At 40.8% G+C, this 25,179-nt stretch overlaps 6 protein-coding genes and 1 long non-coding RNA gene across 8 annotated transcripts; 4 read left to right on the forward strand and 3 right to left on the reverse strand.

Moving 5' to 3' along the window:
• Positions 1-59: 59 nt before the first annotated feature.
• cideb (cell death inducing DFFA like effector b) lies at positions 60-2,604 on the forward strand. The gene is made up of 5 exons (XM_034105635.2): positions 60-242; positions 650-764; positions 1,383-1,541; positions 1,644-1,834; positions 2,108-2,604. The coding sequence occupies exons 1-5, from the start codon at positions 217-219 to the stop codon at positions 2,247-2,249; spliced, it is 633 nt and encodes a 210-aa protein (XP_033961526.1). The 5' UTR covers positions 60-216; the 3' UTR covers positions 2,250-2,604.
• On the reverse strand, positions 2,547-5,803 carry homezb (homeobox and leucine zipper encoding b). Of its 2 annotated transcripts, none has more exons than XM_034105632.1 (2): positions 5,463-5,803; positions 2,547-4,231 (listed from the first exon to the last, which is right to left on the reverse strand). In XM_034105632.1, the coding sequence occupies exon 2, from the start codon at positions 4,204-4,206 to the stop codon at positions 2,866-2,868; it is 1,341 nt and encodes a 446-aa protein (XP_033961523.1). In that variant the 5' UTR covers positions 4,207-4,231; positions 5,463-5,803; the 3' UTR covers positions 2,547-2,865. The 2 variants fall into 2 exon arrangements, with proteins under 2 accessions (XP_033961523.1, XP_033961524.1); XM_034105633.1 differs by having other exon boundaries at positions 5,479-5,507.
• A 583-nt stretch (positions 5,804-6,386) lies between these two features.
• Positions 6,387-8,533, forward strand: LOC139435748 (tripartite motif-containing protein 16-like). The gene has a single exon (XM_071206587.1). The coding sequence runs from the start codon at positions 6,564-6,566 to the stop codon at positions 8,169-8,171; it is 1,608 nt and encodes a 535-aa protein (XP_071062688.1). The 5' UTR covers positions 6,387-6,563; the 3' UTR covers positions 8,172-8,533.
• Positions 8,534-8,687: 154 nt separating this feature from the next.
• On the forward strand, positions 8,688-10,706 carry LOC117464061 (tripartite motif-containing protein 16-like). Its single transcript, XM_034106586.2, has one exon. The coding sequence runs from the start codon at positions 8,806-8,808 to the stop codon at positions 10,300-10,302; it is 1,497 nt and encodes a 498-aa protein (XP_033962477.1). The 5' UTR covers positions 8,688-8,805; the 3' UTR covers positions 10,303-10,706.
• A 1-nt stretch (position 10,707) lies between these two features.
• Positions 10,708-15,302, reverse strand: gmpr2 (guanosine monophosphate reductase 2). Its single transcript, XM_034105540.1, has 9 exons — positions 15,198-15,302; positions 14,554-14,709; positions 14,305-14,424; positions 13,650-13,733; positions 13,390-13,563; positions 13,227-13,308; positions 12,937-13,043; positions 11,757-11,959; positions 10,708-11,677 (listed from the first exon to the last, which is right to left on the reverse strand). The coding sequence occupies exons 2-9, from the start codon at positions 14,638-14,640 to the stop codon at positions 11,488-11,490; spliced, it is 1,047 nt and encodes a 348-aa protein (XP_033961431.1). The 5' UTR covers positions 14,641-14,709; positions 15,198-15,302; the 3' UTR covers positions 10,708-11,487.
• A 51-nt stretch (positions 15,303-15,353) lies between these two features.
• Positions 15,354-17,051, forward strand: nedd8 (NEDD8 ubiquitin like modifier). The gene is made up of 4 exons (XM_034105541.2): positions 15,354-15,701; positions 15,791-15,838; positions 15,920-16,002; positions 16,193-17,051. Exons 1-4 carry the CDS (start codon positions 15,684-15,686, stop codon positions 16,317-16,319), a joined length of 276 nt encoding a protein of 91 aa, XP_033961432.1. The 5' UTR covers positions 15,354-15,683; the 3' UTR covers positions 16,320-17,051.
• Positions 17,052-22,256: 5,205 nt separating this feature from the next.
• Positions 22,257-24,410, reverse strand: LOC139435749 (uncharacterized). Its single transcript, XR_011644959.1, has 3 exons — positions 23,866-24,410; positions 23,496-23,589; positions 22,257-22,401 (listed from the first exon to the last, which is right to left on the reverse strand). It is a non-coding gene; the product is annotated as an uncharacterized lncRNA (long non-coding RNA).
• Between the last annotated feature and the right edge of the window lie 769 nt (positions 24,411-25,179).

Here is a 25,179-nt window from a genome sequence, read left to right on the forward strand (position 1 = left end):
AATACCTTTGCTCGTTGAAAACATTTCTCTCACACACAAACACACAGAGGCAACATGAACTTTGCCTTTTACTCTCCTGTATCTGAGTTATCACCATGTGAAGGACAAAGTCCAGCTGCTGGGCCAAACACAAGCTGACATTATCACCATTTGCTACACCAAAACAGCTTACGAAATAATACGTCCAGGAGAAGAGACAACAAGAAACTGAGAAACATGGATACAACCTCTTCATTTATCAAGTGAGTGAAACATTACTTTTGGCCTGTTGATATTGTATTGATTGGTTCACGAGCCTTCGCTTGACTAAAAATCTAAATATCATTATGTTGCTGTTGGAGTAATTATTGTAGGCTAGGCTTAAGTAGACTGACTGATTGATGAGTAATAAATAAATAAAGTTGATGAGTTGTCATTTTAAGATATGTTTTAATGTGAAATTTGACATTTAGCTTTAGAGTTATCCTCTTTTTATAAATATTTTGATACGTAAAAGTGTGAACAACGCACATGTAAATAATACAACTATTGATTGTTTAATGTCATTTTGGCTTTCTTCAACACTGGCTTTAATGACAAGTCGAAATGTCTGTTGTGAAATCCAACAAAGTAAAACAGTTAATGACCGTTTCACCTGTTTTTTACTCAGATCTGTGACCAAGCGAGTGTGGTCCCCACCTCAGCGTCCCTTCAGAGTATGTTGTCACAACAGGGAGACCAGGAAGGGCATCACAGCCGGGACCCTGGAGGAACTCAAAGAAAGGGTGAGAGCCGCTGGAAAACATAAATAATGGAAGGAAATAAAAGAAAAGGCTTACAGTAAATGGGATATTATAAATATATAAAATAACAAAAATTAGAAGAAAAACATTAAAAAGTCTGATAAAAGGCAGTGCTAAACATTGGTAGAAACAAAAAAGGATAACGTTGAGAAAATATATTTAAAAAATAGATCAGTTCTCTTAGAATGAAGTTCAAACCTTTATAATTTGTCTGCTTAAAATGTCAGCAATCAACAATTGAATGGTTATCTCATCTAAAATCTTTGATGATGTCAAATATGTATATATATATCACATGTGAGTCAAGGCTGAACTAAAGTGGTGTGAAGATAAGATTTCTGATGTGTAGATAAAGGCCAGACCGCATTTTCTGATAACATTTAAGTATTAATTATATGTTTAGCTGCTGGCTAATTGAAAGTGGCTCCAATTAGAGTTGAAAGGTCACAGGAAATGGTTTCCATCTGACTACAAATAGCTTCATATATGACAATACATTATGTTCTGGAGTCCAGCTAATTAATGTAACAGTCAATACAAAAGGAAGTATACACTATTTGTTTCTAGTGCACACTCATACAGCTTGAATTTGTGCTGCAGGTCTGCCAGGCCCTGCTGCTGTCCCTGTCCACAGTGTCTCTGTCTCTGACATGTGAAGAGGACGGCACTGAGGTGGACTCCGACGAGTTCCTCATGACCCTGCCCGACAACACTATGCTCCTGGCCCTGGAACCTGGAATGACATGGAGACCACAACCGGTATGTTTGAGGAGGTAACCCAAATGTTATTTATTATAAACCCTCATCTATACTTTTATGAGTCTTCTTTAATATATGTGCTCTGATCCCCCCCCTCCCCAGGGTGCAGTTGTGTCCAAATCTCAACACCACAACAAGCCCCGGACTGGGAAAGACATAGCTCGTGTGACCTTTGACCTGTACAGGATAAGCCCAAAGGATGTTTTTGGCTCTCTGAATGTGAACGCCACTTTCCAAGGCCTGTATTCTGTGAGCGCTAACTTTGAGTGTCTGGGGCCCAAGAAAATCATCAGGTAACTAGCCATGCAGAATAAAACACCACAGTGACTGACTGCAGCTCTGAAATGTAGAGGAATAGCAGTCTTAAGTAGCAACAAAACGAAATAATTGTACTTGAATTCCCATCTATGCGTTCCATACTTGTCAATCTGACATTATTTTTCTACCTCGCAATAATATATGAAAAATACTTTGACAATCTGCTCGAATGAGAAGTTAAAGAGCATTACATCGAGTGCAATGTCAGTGAAGCACAACCATACTGACAACTTGATCTTGTTTTTCAGAGAAGCCCTGCGTGTGGCCTCCACCCTCCTACACGCCGCTGGACGCCTGCTTATCACTTCCGCCTCCATGATCAGTCGCATTATCGAAGGCGCAGAGTTCTGGCAGCCACAGAGGACAGAGTACAAAGCCAGCTGGAACTGACCTGCTTAGACGTATCATAGAGCAACCTGGACTGATCACATGGTTGATCTTTAACGCGTAAAGACCTGTCGTAGCAACAGAGGAAGCTTTTTGAATGTAGCTGGATAACATGAGAATAACTGTGATCTGTTTTTCTATTGTTTGTGCAATATATTTCACATCATATTCTAGAATTATTTTTGGTAATTTGGTAACTATTTTTTTATTTGCTTTGAGATTACAGCCGCTGTTCACTGATCATTTTGTCAGTTTAACTTTATGAGTGTTTCGATGTAAATAATGACAAGAAGAGTCATGTTCAAACAACATAAACTGTTTTACTTGAATGACAATAAAAACGTCTGCACAGTACAAATGGAAATCGTTGATGTGAAAACAGCATCTACGTTGCAAATTAGAAAAGACTGTACATACATCATAACCGCAAACAGGTCAAGTAATAACAATAACAGAGATACATTCCATGTGAAAGAGGAGGCAAATGCATGTGAACAAATGTCTTTCAAAAGCACAAAATCAAAGTGAACAAACTTCTTCTGATGCCTCCTTTAAAACGTGAACAGAGGATTCAATGACTTCCCATTGAGGGGTTATTCGGTGCACAGGATTTGGCCTCCTACTTCCACAGTGCTCTCAGGCTCTGCCGGTACCTGACGTTGGCGACGGCCTGGCCATATTGCTCGCTAGTCATCCAGTGCGGCCTGAATCTCTTGATATAATAGCGCATGTCTCCGTACCACTGAACCAACCTGTGACGCGGCATTCCAACCACCTCACCCAGCCTGTTGTATGCCTCAACGTCTGGATACTGGCATTCCGTGAAAGCCTCCTTCATCCTCAACAACTGAAACTTCGTCTTTATTTTGGGTACCACATGAGTGGGAAGTGCCCTTTTTTTGTTATAGTTGCCACCATTGGTGATTGTTGACTCTGTATGCGTCTGCGTTTCTAATTTCTCCCCACAGTGACTTTTCTCAGGGGTCTTTCCGTTATTAGAGGTAGAAGGAGGAGTGTCGTCATTTTTTCCCAGCACTTCTGTCTGGTTGTCAGTGAGAGGAGGCATGTTGGGGGCCTGAGTTTGAACCAAAGGGATGAGCAGGGGCATTGCATCCTGTGTCTCATTGGGTACCCCACTTTCAGGGACAGACGTTTTTACTTTTGGCATCCTCTTCCTTCTGGTAAAAAGCGTTATCTCCGACTGAGTGGACTTCTGACACTCACTTCTCATGTTTGCTTCTTTTGCCCTCTCCACAATATTCTCCTCCGCTTGCTTTGTTTTTTTAATTCCCACCTCGTATGTCACCGTCGTCCTTTTCCGCTTCCTCTGAGTATTCCTTTTCTTTTCTTTTACTTTTCTATCCTTGTCTTCCTTCATTAGCTGCTCCTGCCTCATTCTTCTCTCCAATAGTTCATCAGCCTCCTCATTTCCCCCACTTCTCCTTTCCTCACTTGCACCCTGTTCCTCCCTAACCTCTCCTGCCTTCTTCCCATCAGGTGTTTTACATTTCTTATTCTTGTCTCCATCCTCTTTCTGTTCCCCCTTCCTGGTTTGCAGCTCTGCCTCACCACTAATCAACTTGAACTGCCTCCGAACCTTCCTGATGTCTTTAAATTCCCAGCTGATGCCATAGCGGAGCCTCTGTATCATAAACCACACCTTCACCTGGTCTGGGTGCAAGGAGCAGCGCTGTGCCAGTGTAGCTGTCTGTTTCTCCGTCAGGTATGGAAAGTGGTCGAAGGCCTTGATCAGCTCTTCTGCACCATCCAGCTGTAGGTTGAACTCATTTGAGTGCACCCATATAAGCTTCTGATCGTCAGAGACCACGGGGAGACACAACGCATGGCTCTGGTTCAGATTGAAAGCCATCATGTCAACATTTGGTTCTGATAAATTCTCCTCAGGAGCGCTGGTTGTCTTTTGTATGAGCACAGAACCTCCAGAAATTTTCTGCCTCATCTTTCACATCTGTGGGGATGCAGCACTGTAGAGTAGATAAACAAAAATGGTTGATAAAAAGAAAATTTTATTTATTTATACAGTACATTTCCTGAAGACACTTTTATCGTTTTGCTAGTTATGAAAAGGAAGATTTGTTTTGGCCTAAAATCTGAAACCAAAAACACAATAGTGGAGAAAATAAAGTGAAACATTCCCTCAGTGAAAGTAAAAAGGGACTTAAAACGTTAGTGATAGAAATACAGTGCAAGTAAGATAATGTTACCTTATAGTTTAACTTAATGGATATGTTATTGCATTATGGCGGAAGGTGGAAGAAGTACATCTTATACTTAAGTAAAAGTTCTAATACCAGTCTAAAAATACTTTGTTACAAATAAAAGTCTTGCATCTAAAAGTACTCATTATCCATAGTGGCCTTATTTCGGGAAATAGATATTATATCACTGCTTATAATACTATAGTAATGCATTATGTGGCTATCATGGGCAGCTGTTAAAGGATCACATAACATTAATAACTTGTTATACTGCCCGTTATTTCCATCCCTGATAGAACATCATAGTGTATTATTTGATTTAATGTTCGTAAAAATAACAAAAAAATGCAAAAGCAAATATTAACTAATGTTGTCAAAAAATGTAGTGAGTACAATATTTGCTGCCAAAATGTAGAAGTAGAAGTAAAAACTAGCATAACATGAAAATACTCAAGTACAAGTAGCCTACCTCTAAATATACTTAAGTAAAATTAAGTAGGCCTACTTTAGTAAATGTACTTAAGTAATATATTTCAGTAAATGTTCTTCATTACCACCTCATTGGCCAGATAACACCAACATGAATAACGTTAACAGGGGTGTATATTTAAACTTATTTGTGGTAACAATTCATATTAACTAGTTAGCTAACTTTAGCTAGCTAGCTACGTTTGCTCTTGAAGTAATTTCTTCCGATTCAAGTTAGGTTAACTGTATCCACGGTAACATGTACAGTAATGTTATAGCCGGTAACTTTGACCGTTTGTTGAGCAGTAACGATAGCAATAATTTGAATAAATATCAGTTGAACATTGACTAGCTTCGCTTTTGGTTTAGCTGTTGACGTTGTTTTGTTTACATCCCCACGTTTGTGATCCAGTTAAGATAGGTAGCCTACTTTTTATTTTCCTATAAGTAATCAATATACTTGGCAGCTTCAAGAATACACCGATATTAGATCACTTATTTCAATTAATGATTGGTTTTGAGTCCTTACCTTTCAGCGTACTTACTTAAGTGGAGAGATGGCCTGTTAAGTATGACAGGTTTTCTGGATTGGTCAATTAAAACCGCCCCATCCAGTTACACTTAAAGTTAATTCTTCAAGGGTTTACTTTAAATTGGGTGTTTAAAATGATAATATATTATAAACAGTAGTGTAGTATACATGTAGGCCTACTCAAGTAGCCTACTGTACACACTGAGGTACTTGTACTTTAATCGAGTATTTTCAAGTTAAATGCTAGTTTAATACTTACATTTATTTTACATATTTAGTAAAGTTACTTTGCAGATTTAGGTTATGAATACACATTATAAATCAACAAATATTATATTAAACAGTATTATTACAGGTTAAGCTATCCAGTAGTCATTCAAATAAACCCCACCGTTACCAAGTGCAACATTGAAGTGACAAACAGATACATCCAACAATAATTTTTCTAAAAACATTTAAACATATCTGGTGCCTAAAATTGCTATTTTGCATAACGAGTACTTTTGGTAGTTTAAGTATTGCTACTTATACTTGAGTAATTCATCTGAGTACAACTTCCACCTCTGATTATATTATTTAATAAACTATACCCAGTTCATAAGGTACAACACTGTATAGTGCACTATGACAGCCCTGAAATAAATCCAATAAAGTTTGGTTGATTTTTTGTTCAAAAATGTTCAGAAGATGACTTTAATCCAACTGTATGGTTATTTTGAGACTATAGTCATATTAGCTCTACCATGACTAATATGGATAAAGTTTAATATTAGAAACAGAGCATGATTCATTTCACTACATTAGCTTAAGCTGGGTGTATGTGGTGAGTGGGTGTAGATTCTTTCTGTAGGTAATTATTAATCGTTTGTGACTGATAAGGTAAGGAAATGTAAGCCCTTTTATGGTTAAAAGGGCATAGACACTATCTTACGGCTATAAAAGAGTCATTTATGTGCACACTAAACGTCAGTTTCTATTCCAGTGAAAGAGGCTCAAACTGTCACACCAGACTCTGCGATACCGGCAAGCAAATATTTTGTTTACAAGGGCAACCTGTTTTTGTTAATCCACATTAAACAACGAAGGCATTCTGAAAACATGTCTGACAATCTACTAAAGAATCAAAAAGTTATCCTCTGCGACATGTGCACAGAGGACAGGAAACCGGCACGGAAGACCTGCATGAAATGTGAGATCTCCATGTGTGTCCAGCACCTCCAGACCCACCTGACCTCTCCTGTGTTACTGCAAACACATCCTCTGACTGAGCCACTGGCCTTGGGGCTTGCAGGCTTAAGCACTACTAAATGCCCCCAACATGGCAAACTGCTGGAGTACTACTGCTTGGATGACTTTACCTGTGTGTGTGTTTCCTGCGCCATTGAAGACCAGCACCGCCTTCACAACATGAAGACCTTCTCCACAGCCCACAAGGAGCTCATGGAGAAGCTCAACGCAGAGCAGCAGGCTTTACTGACGAAAACTAATGAGGATTATGTGAATCTGGGAAAGTGGGAGAAGAGTGAAAGAGAGAAGCTTGGTCGCTCCAGCGTTCGTCTCGTTGAAGCTGTGACCAGCATGCGTGATATCGCTCTGACCAGCGTCCAGAGTTCAGTCTCTGCCCGTATGGTGGCCATCAAGACCAGCAAGAGCAGCATGCTGGCAGCACAGAAGGAGAAGGACACCTTCAGATTCCTGCAGATGTATTCTCAGGTGCATCAGGACTTGGAGAAGGCCAAGGCTGTGGACCTGAGAAAAGGGTTGGAGCCTGGCAGTGACCGAGACAAACTGGTTCAGGAGATAAGACAGAATGGGGAAGAAATTGTGAAGCAAGCCGGCCACTTCTGTGGATCCTTGCTGACCCTGGTTGACCCAGAGAACCACCAGGAGTTCATTGCTACTAATTCTGACCTGATATTTGACCAAAAGACTGCAGGCCCTGGCATGTCTCTGTCCGAAGACAAAAAGAAGGTTTTCTACAGTAATTGGCTGGGAGGAAGCTCTGCCTGCATGTTTCCCATTCAGGGGATACAGTCTGGTCATAGCTTTGAGGGATGGGTGACCAGCCTTTCGAAACACTGTGACTGGACCATTGGTTTATGTGACACAAATTATGCAAAGGAGTTGAGAGATGGAGAAGTCTATGCACTGTGCTGCAAAGGTAACCAGCTCAGCTTTCTCACAACACAGTATAGGGAGTATCGTGAGACCACATTAGGCCTAAGACATACGCATATGAATATGAGGAGGAGGACTGAGAACGTGCTCCGTGTTTTCAGTCAAGCCATTGACCCTTCAGGTAACAATATAACAAACCCATTGGCCCGGCCGCAAACAGTGGAAGTGGTGTTTAGCTTTCCTGACTTAACGTTCTTCAGCGTCAGCCAGTATCAGAGAAGGAAAATAGTCACAATAACGATGAGTCATGAAAGCTGGCGCCTAACCCCTTTTGTTTGCTTGGAAGTAGAAGAATCACAAAAGGTCTTAAACCATTTAGGAACAAGCACACATGCGGCAGGTTATCTTTCAGCTTGGCAACACAGCCAAAAGCATTGGAGATGCTCATGTAGGAGGCTTTACATTGAGACCGGTGATGCATACAATTATGACGGGAACATTTACCAAAAGTCTTCCAAGGCCACATGTGTTTGTAGAGAAGTTATTGGTCCCCCGCACATCACAGAGATGCTTTGTGAACTTCTGTAACGGTCATCCATGTTGTAGTCTGTAGCCCACATCATAACATTTCCGTATTAATGATGTGCAATTACATTTCCAGCTATCTTTTCCAGATTGTAATTTCACTGTTTATTTCATTTGATCAATGTGAACATCAGTGGTGAGTGATACGCTAATGATTGTGCTCTCAATGCAAAGATTTCAAAAGCAAACAAGTTGCACTTATCTGTTTTTGAACGTACAAATAGAAATCAAGAACATTTAAATGAGTTATACAATGTTGTGCTAGATTATAATGGGCTGATACTGTATCTGAATGTCATTTTGTAAAAATGCAGAGTCCTTCACAGGCACAAAGAGTTACACCAGCGTGTGTTGGCAAGTTAGAAATAAATACCAACTCATAGTGGTGGTGCTCATTTCTAATGTGTAAAATGAAACTTAACACTGTCACAAAAGTCTCAGGCAAATCAGTCCAACTCCACCCGCACAGGCTGCTCCACCCTCTGATCTGGTTTCCTTTATCAGAAAACGAAACTGTTGTGCAACGCTGATGTCGCAGTGCATTAAAACCCAAAACTGAGCAACTAGAAACAGGCATCATCTCATCAGCAAAATCATATTTCATTGGAATTTTTCAAGACTTCCTGCTTCTGAAAACATGTCGGACAATCTACCAACGGACCTTCAAGTTATCCTCTGCGACATGTGCACAGAGGAGGAAAGGAAACCAGCACGGAAGACCTGCATGAAATGTGAGATCTCCATGTGTGTCCAGCACCTCCAGATCCACCTGACCACTCCTGTGTTACTGCAAACCCATCCTCTGACCGAACCCATGGTGTTATGTGGCACTACTAAATGCCCCCAACATGGCAAACTGCTGGAGTACTACTGCTTGGATGACATGACCTGTGTATGTGTTTCCTGCGCCATTGAAGACCAGCACCGCCTTCACAACATGAAGACCTTCTCCACGGCCCACAAAGAGCTCATGGAGAAGCTCAACGCAGAGCAGCAGGCTTTACTGACGAAAACCGATGACGTGAATGTGAGTTTGGAGAAGTGGGAGAAGAGTGAAAGCGAGAAGCTTGGTCGCTCCAGTGTTCGTCTCGTTGAAGCTGTGACCAGCCTGCGTGATATCACCCTGACCAGCGTCCAGAGTTCAGTCTCTGCCCGTATGGTGGCCATCAAAACCAGCAAGAGCAACATGCTGGCAGCACAGAAGGAGAAGGACACCTTCAGATTCCTGCAGATGTATTCTCAGGTGCATCAGGACTTGGAGAAGGCCAAGGCTGTGGACCTGAGAAAAGGGTTGGAGCCTGGCAGTGACCGAGACAAACTGGTTCAGGAGATAAGACAGAATGGGGAAGAAATGGTGAAGCAAGCCGGCCACTTCTGGGGATCCTTGCTGACCCTGGTTGACCCAGAGAACCACCAGGAGCTTGTTGCTACTGGTTCAGACCTGATCTTTGACCCCCAGATGTTCGGCCCTGCCATGTCACTGTCCGAAGACAAAAGGAAGGTTTTCTACAGTAGTTCGTCAGGCCAATGTACTGCCACTCTTCTGATCCGTAGCACCCTGTCAACTCCAAACTTCCAGAGGTGGATGGTCAGTGTTTCCCAGGACTCTGACTGGACCGTTGGTTTATGTGACAAACAGTCTGCACAAACCGTCATGGATGGACCGGTCTATGGTCTGCGCTGCGAAGATAATAAGCTCAGCTCTCTCACAACAGAAAATGAGGATTCCTCTGATGCATCAGTCAGTTCCAAACACAACGTTTTCTCGGCACTACTCACACAAAATGGAGATGAGGCAGCACCACGACCTGAAGCGGTGGAAGTGTTTTGGAACTTTGTTGGCTCCTCGCTGTCCTTCTTCAGCAGAACCGGACAGCACCAGAGGGAAGAAATAATAACAATCAAGGCAATTCCCAGCAACTGGGACCTGGCACCCTTCGTTCAAGTAGGAAAGAAAGACGGCCAAAACATCCGACAGAACCCATGGCAATGCACATGTGGGAAGGCTTACAACTATTACAAAAATCAATACAGTGACGTAAACCGCTACTTCAGCCCTCATCAAGATAAGTGTTCCTGTGGAGCACTTATTGGGGGCGTTTGCATCACAGAGGTGGTTTGTGAGTTTCTGTAATGGGTCGAAAAATGCTGATCATTGAACAAAGCTCATAAGTGCAAGTATCTGCTTTTATTGGATTCATATACATTTCATTGATAGATGTTGACTTGCTGTCAATTATAATTATAGTGCCTTTAGTGCAAACAATATGTTGTGATTCTTTATAGTGAACAACTGACACATGGTAGGCAATGTGATCTTCAGCTGTGTTTTGGGAGTTGGTTATGTTTCTTCTGTTTCTGCCTGACAGTTGAAGGTGTTTGTCTCCCTCTAATGGTGTTAAATGTGTCATTGCTTTCACATTTTACAGTTATCTTACACTGCATGGTTTTAAATCAAAAGTAATTCTAGTTTTTTGTATCCTACTCACATTGCGATTCGTGGATGAACCAATCAATAATAAAGCCATAACAAAAAGAGTAAGATATGGAATGCTTTTATTGACTGATTAAGACAAGTGTATTTGAAAAAACTGCATTTCAATTGCACATTTTAACACCAATGCGACAATAAGAAAATTAAACACAGTTAATGTAGGAGTAACTACACGCTCATGGTGTGAAACTGAAAAGGAATGACCTGTTGATGTCGAGGCTGTAATGATTCATAAATGAATTGTTAACATCAGCAAACACACTTTGGTACTGGATAACACCTCTGCTGTGAATTCAGCACTTCATTACTATGTACGCACTATAGTACTGTGGTCTAGCATTCAGCATATACTGGTCCAAATATAAATGCTCCAAATGTAATTTACTTGGTGTAAATGTGCTTATTAGTTTGTGATTACATCTGAAGTTAAATATTTGACTTTAAAATGACAAATAAAGTGCAAAAAAAGGGAATGATTAATTTCTAAAAGTATGTTTAAAACTAGCAGCTGCATAAATATTTTGTACTTTCGAAATAATTTAAGACTTGTCTGCTATAATTTTATATATGTGTGTGTAACGAAGGCTTACAGTCTGGATCAGGGAATAAAGACTAGCTATAGATCTGTCCATGGACAGCTTCAGATTTGCATAAAAATAACAATTTAGGGCCTTTGCATTGGAATGATGAGATACCGGACATGCTAAGAAGCTAACTGCTTTAGCTTTGAAGCTCATATGAAAAAAGTAACATTCAGTCTGTGTACATCAGACAGGCAATGTTGCAGAGTTATACTTCGATCTGAAGCCGGACCCAGCTGGATATTCAGCTGTCGTTCCCGAAGACAGTGTTGAGCTGCTGGGTGACCCTGATGAAGGTGGTCCTGCGGCTCAGCTCCTTCAGTTTGCCTGCCCCGACGTAGGTGCAGGTGGAGCGGACCCCCCCCAGGACGTCCCGTATTGTCACGTCCACCGGACCCTTGTAAAGAACTTCCACTGTCTTCCCCTCTGACGCTCTGGAGGCGGAAACAAACAGAGGTTATCATCAGAGCAGTACACACATTTTGTACCCGTTTACATCAAAATAACTCTGACCTGTATTCAGCCACGCCTCCTGCATGTCTCTTCATTGCTGTGTCGGAGCTCATTCCATAGAACAGCTTGTATTTCTTGCCGTTTTTCTCGATAACCTCTCCCCCGCTTTCTGAGTGGCCGGCCAGCATACCGCCCAGCATCACAAAGTCCGCTCCAGCTCCGAAGGCCTTTGAGACATCTCCTGGGCAAGTACATCCCCCATCCTGAGAGAAGAGAAAACCACACAATGGTTTAAGTGTGACTGTGTTTATCATGGCTGCATTTAGAACAAAAGATAAGGCTGCACATTCACGGGGTAAATGCACATCTAACAAGCCACATTACTCAAGGAAGAGAAGATGAATGATACTCAGTTTAAAAGAAAAGTTATTGTTTGCCTAGAGCTAGATAGGAATATTGTTATCACTCTTGACCACTCTTTTTTGTCAATGTGAACCTTGAGCCATAGCACTAGTTAGAATAAAGCTAAAACTTGAAGCAGGGAAAATTCTGAGTTTTGTTAACCCCTTACAGAGCTAGGCTAGATATTTCTAGCATCTAGGCTAAGCCAAGCTATCTGGCTGTAGCTTCATGGTTAGCCTGGTGGTAATAATGTTCTCTAAATAACGCTGCATTTCCACTGCATTGTACCGTCAATCTTTTATTCACTCGACCCTAGATTTTTAAACATGGCAGTCCTTAGCTACTGTATGCTAATGGCGAGTGACAGATGTTCCTCTGACGTTAAAGTCACCATGTTATTTTCAAGGGGCAAATATATATATGGGCGGTGGTGGCGAAGTCGATAGGGACTTGGCTTGGCAATTGGAAGGTCACCAGTTCAAGTCCAGGCAAGACCAAGTGCTACCGAGGTGTCCCTGAGCAAGGCACCGTTCCCTACACTGCTCCCCGGGCGCTGTTCAAAATGGCTGCCCACTGCTCCTAACACTAGGATGGGTCAAATGCAGAGAAACAATTTCCCCACGGGGATTAATAAAGTATATCAAAAAAAAAAAAATCAAAAAAATAAGTTGAGTCAAGTCAAATTCTGTGAGACACGCCGTGGAAATAAGCAAATCTCACAGTGAGATAGCAAAAAATGCCAATGACACACTGTTACATGTTTAAATCATAGACTGTATATAATAGTTATTATACTCTATGGATTAAATCCCTGGGTTTTAAGAGAAGAGAGTCTCACAGAGATGATGTGGCCGCCCAGGCCGTGGGCTGCATCTGCACACTCGATCACAGCGCTGAGCTGAGGGTAGCCCACCCCTGTCTTCTTGCGGGTGGTACACACAGAGCCTGAACAGGGAGACACAGGGGTGAGAAATGACTCACAGGAAACTTAATGTACAGCTGTTGTTTGATCTCTGTGTGCCAAATGAATAGGGGTTGCGAAATCTTCCCCTTTCCGTGAGGTATGTAAAAGTGAATTTAACATGATACAAATAACACGTAGACCTGGAAATGTTAGGGTGTGATTACCTGGTCCGATGCCTACTTTGATGATGTCAGCGCCAGCCAGGATCAGCTCCTCCACCATCTCTCCTGTCACCACATTTCCTGCCTGAGCAAAATAAAATAAATTACCTGTAAACATCAATTCCATTTGCACATACTTGCAGTTTAAACCTGCACATTTACTAACCATTATTGTGTGAGTGGGGAACTTGTCCCTGACGTCCTTGACAAAGTGAACAAAGTGTTCAGAGTAGCCGTTAGCGACGTCTACACAGATATAATGCAGCTGTGGCACCGCCGCTATGATAGCTGAAATCTTGTCAAAGTCCCCTTCTCCGGTCCCGGTGCTCACTGCTACATTCTGGAGATAGACAGAGAAGAGAAAGACTTAAGACCAGCATTAACAAACCAATTGAAATGGTACATAATAGTTCACACTTTTAGTACCTGCAGGCATTCAGGATTCTTTTTTGCAAATGCCGACCACTCATCCACGGAGTAATGTTTGTGAACCGTGGTGAAGAGAGTGAACTAGACAGAAAAATAAAAACAAGGCAGTTGAGATATTTTTGCAAAAACGATAGAATACGTTGTTATTTTTCATATTCTGAACTGATTGAAAAGGCATACATTATTCATTATTATTACAAGGATATAGACCCTTTAGAAGTATAGATCCTACACATACATAAACCACCAAACATCTCATCTCTGGTAAAGGAAACAAAGCCAGTCCTTATCAGCCTGTGCTTGAAACAGAGTTAAATAGCAGTGATTCATAAATTGAATTCTGAAATGAGTCGCACAAATGTTCTGGGCAGAAGCAGCTGGAGCCAGTGAGAGAAAAGCTGTATATCTCTTTATGTTGGATAACACCTCTGCTATGAATTCAGCACTTCATTACTATGTACTGAGTGAGCTATAGTACTGTACATTCAGCATATCATGATCTATGTATAGTTTTATTAAGACTATGTTAGACACCTCTCCTTCCAACGAAAGGACTACCTTGCTCCAACAACATTGACAAGATGAAATGATAAAAAACAACATGTGCTGTATGAAGCCATTTGTAAATAACTAGTAACATGATGATGCTAACCTTGTACAAAGCCAGGGCCATCTCAAAGGTCCCCACGGTGTCCATGTTTGCAGCGATGATGGGGATCCCTTTGTAGCTGCCCTTGGAGTTCCTGAAAGTGTAGCTCCGCAAGAGGTCTACCTGCAAAAAACAAGAGCAATGAGACATCAGTGTACTTAATACTTCTACAGATTTGCTCAAATAGGAATCCATTTATTGGAGCAATGATACACTGGTTTCACTTAGGGAGAAAAAATCCACAAAACTTACCTCGCTCCTAGACTTTAGTGTGCTCCGCTTTGGACGGAGGAGCACATCCTTGAAGTCCAGCTTGATGTCATTCTCAATGCGAGGCATTTTGGAAACAGGCTTTGCAGGATGTGTATTGTGTAACCAAAAAATGTGAAACTTAGCAAAAATGTGAATCTGTGAGAGAGAAGGAGGACAAAGTTATGGATAATTGGCTTGTATTGTGTCTATTCTTGATTTTTTACACCCACTTTTCCTCTTCTTTTGCACCCACATATGCTCACATAGGTTTAATACACTAGCTACATCAGGCATGGTGTAAGTTAAGGTATGGAAGGAACACATGCAATGGAAAATTCCTCCAGAATGAAAAGCAACATGAGTCAAACATTTAACCACCACTTGGTGTGGAGATGATTTAATGTAATCTTTAGCTGGCTAGCATTTTCATAATAATGCAAAAAATTCTACTGAGAGACAGCCAAACACACCACAAAGATAAGAACAGCGTTGCTTCTGTAGCCCCTATGTCAACATTCAAGGTTAGCTATGCTACATCGGTGATAAGTTTACAAACTGTATTCACTTAATTAGCATAGCAACATGTTTAACTAAATACAAACTATTAATAAGATCTTTCCTATGTTGCAAACTAGAGTATTTACCTTTAGGAAAGTGTGGTTGGTTTGTCTGTGCCGCTGGTTTTTTTTCCACTGTGTGCACAGGAAGCCTTTCGAAGGCGCACACCAACTGACAGCCCCGTTGTAGTTTTTAAGGGCTTTATCTATTAGGCGGTGACGAGCTGAAGAACTACAAACGTGAGACTCGCTTTTTGCCACGTTGGGTTATGTCGTAACGGTTGTTTTTAGGTATTTATTAAACAAAGTTGTGTTGTAATGTGGGAGGTACTAACATTAGTGTTGTATAATTTAGAGGGCTAATGCTGTGACTTTTAGGCGACAAATAAAGCAAATGCGACGACCAAAATCAAGTTGATGCGGAACTGTTGACATTCAAACAAGAAGGAGGCGTCATTCAGTGAAGAACACAGGAAACACCCATTGACTTTTTAGAAGGGATAACGAGTTTCCTCCCAAACATACTTATTGTCATTATTGCGTGATCTCATTCTGCTCCTGCTTATTTACAAAATGCTGATTAAAGTAAAGGTAAGGCAAAGCCATCTGAACATGTGTTATTGCTGCGTTGTGTCTCATAATTAGTTAATCATAACCTTTATTTACAATTGTTATCTCAGACTCTCACAGGCAAAGAGATAGAGATTGACATTGAGCCCACAGATAAGGTATACAACTATCACCCCTCCCCCTATATGTGTATGTTAATCTGTGTGTATTCAAACATGTTTAAATTCATTTCCTTGCAGGTGGAGCGGATTAAAGAAAGGGTGGAGGAGAAAGAAGGTATCCCTCCACAGCAGCAGAGGTTGATCTACAGTGGGAAACAGATGTAAGACTAAAAAAACAGTAAAGCGTCATATGCATCAAATACATATTAATCTGCAGCTGAAATTAGAATGACCTACTAGCATCCAGACTAACCTAAAATTAAACTATATGTCTAGGACCTATTTTTGAGTAAAATGTCTTTTTTGATAGTAGATTTTCTGCTGTCCTCTGAACGGCATTTGTATTCCCAGGAACGATGAGAAAACAGCGGCAGACTATAAAATCCAGGGAGGCTCCGTTCTTCATCTGGTACTTGCTCTGCGAGGAGGACAGCTGCTACACTTCACCAGAAACATACAATCGAAGAATGCATTGTAGTCATTCCTTGGAAACCTGCTGTGCCTACAATGATCGGATACACCGAAGACGTCACCTGGCGGCATTGTAGGCAACACTCATTTGTAGAAAGCTCCCAGGTTCTACTTGTGGCAAACACGTACTCACAGCCACAATATGTTGGCTGCAAACACATCTGTAACAACACACTCCATATGTAAAAGGTGCCCTGGTTGAAAAGGCACAGTCAGAATGAAACAAAGCTGTGGCATATTGCTGCAACAGAAAACTGTAACGTCACCCTCTTTCTGCATGTAAGCACCATAGACTCCATGCAAGTCTTTGTCCCACTGATGACAAAACAAACACAACATATACAGATGCTCCAAGGAAACCCCGCCCCTGGATTGCGGTCGTTTCCAGAACACAAACTAAGGTTGACTTTTTCATCCATGTTTTATTATGTTTGAAATTGCCCCAACTCACTTTGCTTAATTATTAGAGGCTACTGGGTTTATGAGCATATCTAAATTCATTTTCTTGAGTAAAGCACCCATGTAGATTAGTTAGAAGCTGGACAACAACGTAGTTAGAACTTCCAGTACTAATTCAAAATCATGTACCACCGAATTCATTCAGTTGGATAATGTTTTACATCATTTCATGTGAATTGTATTTGTTAAGAAAATAGACCCGACTACAGAATTGAGTGACAAGGACCTATGCTGTGGATTTATTTTTCAGTAAAATAAACTCTTTTGAAAGATGAAAATGCCCTACTTTTGCCATTCTGTGTTCTTCAATAAGTCATTTAAAATGTTAAAAACAACTGTACAAAGAAGATCTGTAAAGTCTTGTACTTTTATTTCTGTCACACACACACTCACCACCAATATGTACATTTTTAACTAAAAATAGAGACAGGATGGTAGGTAGACCGCAAACAGCAACTTCATTTAAGACCAATGTGTACACAAAATTATTTAGAAATGACATTCTTATCAATGGTGTATTGTACGAGAAGAACTGCTTAGATTAACTGTATACGTGAGTCGTTATAACATAGAAAACTTCATATGTTCTCCATATTGAAGGCCAGTTTGGTTTGAAGGACAGCAAGAAGTGGAGGTTGCAGCTTATAAGTGAACCTTGAGCATAAAAAAGTTAGACAAGTCAAAACAGAAAATAGATTTTAAGCAGTAAAAAAGCAGGTGGAGCTCTATTTATGCACAGATTACATTGCTGTGTCACATTAAGTCGCAGCATTTGATATCTGAGGAACCTTTTCCAGGCCTCATTTATGTAAAGAAAGGATGTTGTTGAGAAAGTTTGTTGTTGTATGATAAAAAAGAGGTAATACTAATTGAATCACATTGTAAGAAATTATTTAAAAAAACGTTATTAGGATACAGACAGAGAGCTTTTAACTAGAATAAGGCGCTGAAATACAAATTAAAAACGTAGTCAGTGTTTTTTATTTACTAAGAGACAATATACAGACTGTCATGACATCTGTGCATACTGTAAATACACAATAACGCTACAGGCACAAACACAATCATAGTACTTGTAGAGACCAATGCAGTCAGGGGAGGCAGGGCCTCACCTGTCATACTCCAATGTAACGGAAAAACAACTAAAGAACAACTAAAGTAATAATAATAAAATGTCTCCACCGATCTGTGTTGTAAATGTGATTTATGTATGATTCCAATCGCTTTTTATAGTCAAAATCAGCAAATTTGCCGAGCTCCGCTACAACTACGGGTAGCGATGAGAAGTGAGGCAGGGACGAGCTCTGCCTCTCGTAAACCCACAAACTGGCTGGAGCGCGGGCACTAATTTAACGCGGGCACTTATTTTGTGAGCGCGCTCAACCCAGTTACTGAGGCCCAATCCCAAACCACTCCCTCGACCCTACCCCTCCGTGATGGAGTGAACTCCGTCTGTAGCCACACTCGCAGCTCACCGAGGCTCCCTCCTGTCAGATGGAGGGAGTAAATACAGCAGCAAGCTTTGGGACGGCCTCCCCTCTCTCCGGCAGAAACAGGAAATGCCGTAACTGTTTGTAACAACGATTCAAATCAGCATCTATTAGACAAAAAGTTTAAATGAATAACTCAAATAAAACTCCAACCATCTTTCATTGTGTTTCAAAGCTCTTTTAGTTTTAAACCTGATGTTTATAAGCTTCTTAGTTTTTGCAACGGTCTGTAAATATACACAACTTTATAATAAAATGCACACATTTACCTTTTTCTAGACTAAACACAGGTATGATCCTAAGTTAAAAACATATGAGGTTATCATGAGGTTGTTAACATCGAAATTTATCAGTGGATGTTTGCTGGAACTACTTGTTCACAGCGTGTTTCCTGACGGACACACACAGCGTGACTCCGGTCAGGTAGAGACCGGAGAGGCTTCTCAATACTCAAATTTCCCCTCCTCAACTCCTCGACTCCTCGGTCCTCCGGTAGTGACCCGGAAATGAATTTCAGCGTGCCATTTTGAAGGACGTCTCATTTCTCTAAATGCACACCGAGGACCGAGGATCGAGCGTCGAGGAGGCTCTCTGGAGGAGCTATAACCGAGGATACACTGATGGTTCCTCCACGGGTCCTCCGCGGATGCATTTCCGGGAACGGTGGAGGCGTGACGCACGGCCGGACTTATCTCAGCCAATGACAGCTCTGCATGCATCCCCTGGATATTATTTTAGAAACTGCTCTCATCGCAACGCGATGTTTACAGAGAGAACAGCTGTGAGGCCCGTGCAGAAAGCAGAGCAGTGTGTAAAATATATATCACTCAGTATAACAGGCCTACTCTCTTTATTTGCTTTAGTTTAGTAGATATCTACAAAGAGTCCATATTTTTCTAAGAACATTTAGTGCTTCACAATAAAATACACAACGGCTGTAGCCTGATTATGCTTTAGGAGCTGTAGGTGTTTTCATTTCATTTCAAACCTTTATTTAACCAGATTGGTCCCATTGAGATCATAGATCTCTTTTTCAAGGGAGACCTGCAGCATATAGGTCCCACATGAAACATGAAACAATAAGGACATTATGCATTATATTTACAGGATACATAGTTATAGACATTTACAAGTGCCCATTGTATCAGCAAGCATTTCATTTAGCCTAGCTTTAAAAACATGCAGAGGAATGAGATTGCTCAGTTTCAATTCTTGCTGAAGATTGTTCCAAGCATGTGTGTGGTAGGCCTATAGTGTCGGTGCGTGTGGTACAGTGTGTAGGTGCGTGTGGTACAGTGTGTAGGTGTGTGTTGTACAGTGCGCAGATGCGGCGGACAGACGGGTCTCAGTTGGTTTGATGTCCTTACTTTTAATACTTGCAAATACAACTTTTGGCCCGTAATTTCAATTCCCCATTTCAGCGACCAGAGAGAGGGGGGGGGGGGGGGATATATCCAGTCTCTGATTGTGTTACCTTATTTAATATTATGAGAGTGCTCTCATACTTTAAATTGCTTATATTTATATAAATATATGTGTGTCTGTGTGTGCATCTGTAGCCTGGTATTGCCTCATTATACCGCACTCTCAATGAACTCAAAGTAAATATGTGGGGGAACATGTTCAGCTGATCTAACAGAGATTATAAAATATGACGAAACACTCGACAGCTGATGCAGCTGTTGCCACGTAATAATGAACGGACGTCGCTTTAATATGACCGCTCAGAGGAGAGGAGTTCTCATTTCTTTAAACGTCTGCTGCTTCCCCTCCTCTTTCCTCGGTTCCCCTCCTCGGTCCTCCGCTCGCATCTCCTGTGGGCGGGTCTAAGTATCGAGGAGGGGAGTCGAGGAGGGGAAATTTGAGTATTGAGAAGCCTCTCGGGGCTGAAGTCGAATAGTCCATTTAGCTTAGGAACCTTCCTAAAGGAGTGAAATGACCCGGAAGTCCCTCAGTGGCAGCCATGATAAGTGCCGTTCGAATTCTCTAGAATGATGAGAATGATAGGAAAGGAGGTTTCAAACTTCCTTTATAACCTCCTTTAGTTTAGGAACCACTGGACCTCCCTAACCGACAGGAGAAGCGAAAATGCTGCCCCACAATGCATTGCAGCCGCAGCATTTGCCGTCACTCAACAGTCGGTCGTTCACGGAAACAAACGATGACGACGGAGAAATGATATCATGAAAGTTACGGTGCTTATTAAGCTTTTTAAAACATAGGTGGTAAGTTGCCAAAGTGCTTTGTTCTGAACGTTCATCAGTATTATAATCAAAGAGAGAAATATGAACGTTAGTTTTTACTGAAATGATCAAATAAAGTCAACATTTCACAGTCTTTACTGAGCTGTGTGGAGTTTGTTCAACTTTTAAAAGATGTTTGAATGGTGATATACACAGTGATAGATGTTAAGGACTAACGTTTATAATAAATACATCTGTATTGATTTAAGATCTTTAGTTCATACAATCATACGTAGGCCTATTGGGATCATGTGTATTAATGTGGACCGGAGGGAGAGGGGGACGAGCAGAAGTTTCACTTTCCTTTTGTATTTCAATTCCAACTTTGGTCATGAAGAATATGTTTCTCTGTTGTCCCCGTTCATAAAGCAAAGCAGCAGCATCAGAGCACGGTGCAGAGTCTCTAGATGAGTTCACAGTAGTCCCTCGTTCTTATTAAACATCCATGTTGTCGTCCGCTGTATAGAAAACTGTGGTTTCCATGGTTTCCCCACAGCAGCAGACGCACACAATGACGTCCGCTGGCGCATCATAAACACGTCGGATAGTGAAAGTGCATTCGGATTTTCTAAAGTACCGCAGTCTCTTCTCCTAAGTCCTTTTGAATTCTCCTATCCACTATCCCTTAACCCCGTGACGTTTCACTCAGAGGTCAAGGAATAGACGATAGGGTTAGAACTTAGGAGCTGATTTTTAAACTATCCGACTGCAGCCCGGCATAGATATATATAAACACTAGATGGCTCACACGCGCTGCTGGCCAATGGAGACCGACGTTGCCACTTGGCCGCCATCTAGCTACAGGCAGTGCTCTCATTCATAACATTATGGTTTACTATTTAAATAACCATAGCTTGCTCAATTTTCAAACGGTTTGGTTTTTTATAAACATCAAAGATGTAGTTATGATACTGCATACTTATAATCATGGACTTTCATATGAAAATAACATTAATCAGATAAAGCAATAGCTATACACACACACAAGGTATTTATATTAAATATTTGCCGGTGTATATATTTCCATTTATTTTATTATATTGTCAATATTTAAAATAAATTATAAAATTAAAATACATTTATATTTTATATATAAAAATCGGTCTCATGTTACCACTCTGTAAACCAAGAGTTGTTAATTGAGCAATGCCTTAGCTTGAAGAACAGGGACACAACTAATGACATTAGCATATGTTGGTATATTATTTAGATATTCACACCTTTATCAGAAGAACCAAACCAACATAAAATGTGCTCACAGACAGGCCAGTTCTGTCTAATTTATCACAATTATTTTTGACATGAGATCTTCATATCATCCTAGTTTTGTATTTAGTTTCTAGATTTGTAAACAAATCCAGAACCTTTGAAATATGTTATTGAAAAAAGACCAAGAATAATATAAACTGTACCATATGTCCTTCTGTAGTCCATTTGTGGTTTGTCTTGACTCACCCCGGCTGATATATCACAAAATCCACTGTTTAAATTGTTCCCTATAAGGTGTCCTTGGGTGTTATGAAAGGCGGCCCCCCAACATAAATGTATTATTATTATTAAGAAGAACAACTTGGTGTGGTGTGGAGGGGATGTAGGAAGCAGGAGCAGGTGGGGAGAGATGGGGCTTCAAGGTTCAAGGTTATTTGTTTTAAATGTGTCTTGCACACAATAAAATAAAATACAGTATACCACAAAACCAAGACACACAGTGACACATGGCACACTAACAATCAATCATCGTCCAGCCTCAGCTTTGGTATTCTTTCACAACCATGTTATGGGTTTATTAGACTGAGCAAACATAAACATATGTGGTGATCCCACGGGTTCTTGTTTGCAGACAGCGGCGATTGGAGCATCCGTAGGCTGCACAAAAGTCCGGCATAGTCAGGTACTTCTGTAAACACAAAGCCAGCAAATTCCTGTATCATAATGCAAGATGTTTTTAACAAGCCAAACCACGTGGAAGAAATCATGTGTAACTTAAGTTGTGTTGAAAAGAAAGAGCAGTTCTGCCTCTCCCACTGGTGTAAAGTTGCTGGGTGAACTTTGTAATACTAGGTCTCACTGACAGCCTCTTGTTATTAGCCAGCTAATAAATACAACCACATACACAAAGAAAAGCTGCAATTTCAACATGTCCAAGCATCCTGTATCATAGCCATGCTAATAATGTTTATAATAAACCAAACCGTTTGTAAATCAATCAAGATTTCAGCGAGTTAAGAGTATTGTTGTGCAGATCACTCACCTTACAACAGCTACCATAACGCGAATCAGAGTAACTGTTGACTGTAGCAAGATGGCGGCCGGTCAGCTACGCTGGAAAATATCCCATGAGCCATCTAGTGTTTATATATATCTATGGAGACCGGTGTCAGCATAGACATATAAAGAGTAGACGCCGCATCGACCGCTGCTGCCTATTGGCGCTGACGAGCCGTGGGGCCGCCATCTTGGACCGGTCACCCGCTCCACTCAGTGTAATCTGTCTGGCAGGCGCAATGAAGTGTCAGCGCATTTTATCAATCATAACTCGCTGAATACAAAACTGATTTTCACGGGGGGGGGGGGGTTTCTGCAAACGTCATATATGTAGGCATGATACCGGACACATGATTCGGCGTATTTTAATATTCATAGTAGGCTTAACAGCAATAGAATATTCTGGTATTTGATAGCCTATGTTATGTATGATAGGTATTTTGCAAAAGACACACGATATATAATATATACACACACACACATAAAAAAACACTAATGGTCTATATATGATAGAGAAGCATATTGTGTAGGCCTATACTCAGCTATTTTAATAAGTTGAAAAATGAAGAAACAATAATACATTATACATAGACAGAAGTTATATATCAGTAAAAATGAATATCTATGTCATAAAAAATGAAAATGTACTTCTACATCTATATAAAAAATGTAAATGTTCAAGTTAAACACAAGAACATGACACCACCCCGCCCAAACCATATTTACACAAAGTTGCTCATGACACCCGAATGCCCCGTGCATGCTGCTCCTCCAAAGCATGACTGAGAACCTCTTTCTCATATCTTTGTCTTTGGGAAACCTTCAAAATAAAAACGGGAGATTTGAGAGTCAACACAAAAACATTTTAAGAAGGAGGTCAAGCTTATTTTCTTCCTTCTTCTTCCTAGATAGATTAGATTAGATTTTACTGTATTCATCCCACAACGGGGACATTCACTTGTTACAGCAGCGATTTATAAAGTCTCAGTTGGCCATGAACATAATGTTTGCTGGCTACGATTTCGCTGGCGGACATCAATACAGTACAATAATATTCTATTTACAAAATACAACCAATTATAATGTTGAATCTTACTTGTGAAAAGTAATCCCCCGACCCCTGTTCGCAATCGTCCGCCGATTTGCACAGCAATATGCTGCACAGTGCTCTGGCATCTTGAAACCTCTGCTGTCTATGGGTAGAATGTCTGTAGGATGACCGGTCCAAGATGGCGGCCGTATTTCTTGCGCCCCAGCAGCCAATGCGGCGTCTACTCTTTATATGTCTATGGGTGTCAGTACCAGATGTGTTCGGGGTACCAGATGTGTTCGGGTGTATTTCCGTCGCTCCCGTCATCCATCATATCCGTCGACTCACCTCCCTCTGCTCCCAGCGCTCTGCTGCCACACACCGGCCGTCTGCGGAACTGCAGCCGGAGGAACTCGGTACAGCTTGTTATGTGTGTGTACTTGTGCACATAAATAATGTTTCTAATTATTTACAATTAAAAAATATATATATTCTGCGTTACTTTAGCCAACACTTTTATAAGGCCACGAGATTAGATAATTACGAAATGTGTAGATAGAATACATATCTTTCAGGTTGTTATTTTGTCATTGTTTAATGTTTTATTTATCTTTTAGTATTTTTATATAGTATCTGAACTTTGGAGAGGAGTTGGGAGACACACGACACATCAAATCACATCTACAGATCAAGACGAAGCGAATGGAAGTACTCCTAGCGTGAACATGTTTGTGAAAACGTGTGCAAAGTCTCCGAAAATCCTAATAATAAGCTCATATTTGAATTCCCCATAAAAAACACATCATTCAGTAAAAACAAGGCACCACTGATCATCTGCTCCCTGATCTCTCTGCGAATTGAAAGTACTTATTGCCGGAGATCGCATGCTGTGGTTTTATTAAATGTGCCAAGTGCTAGGACTGTCTTAGGGAAGAAAGCTTTCAAATGTGCAGCTCCACTAACTTGGAACAGTCTGCAAAAAGAATGGAAAATTACGAAGCTAGTACCACTACATGTTTTTAAAGCTTGGTTGGATGCTACACAATCAGATGCTGTTGGCACCTGTACATGTGGATAGATATGTTGTTCTGTTGTTTATGTTTTGCCTTTGATGTTATTCCATCCCATTTATCTCAACTCAAGTTAGTATTAAATGCAGACAACTCCAAACTCATGATATTCTCAAATGGCAAAAAGTTAACTTATTTTCTCCCCAACATTTGTACTGTTCAAGGGACTGATATTTACAGTGAAAGGGTCACTACATACACATATCTAGGTTTTATTATTGATCAGAACTTATCTTTCAAATCACACACTGAAAATGTTGTTTTAAAAATTAGGTTTCTCCGTTCAGACAAGGAAACATTTGATCTCTGC

The sequence above is a fragment of the Pseudochaenichthys georgianus genome, chromosome 18 (genome assembly GCF_902827115.2).
Source record: "Pseudochaenichthys georgianus chromosome 18, fPseGeo1.2, whole genome shotgun sequence".
Classification (NCBI taxonomy): domain Eukaryota; kingdom Metazoa; phylum Chordata; class Actinopteri; order Perciformes; family Channichthyidae; genus Pseudochaenichthys; species Pseudochaenichthys georgianus.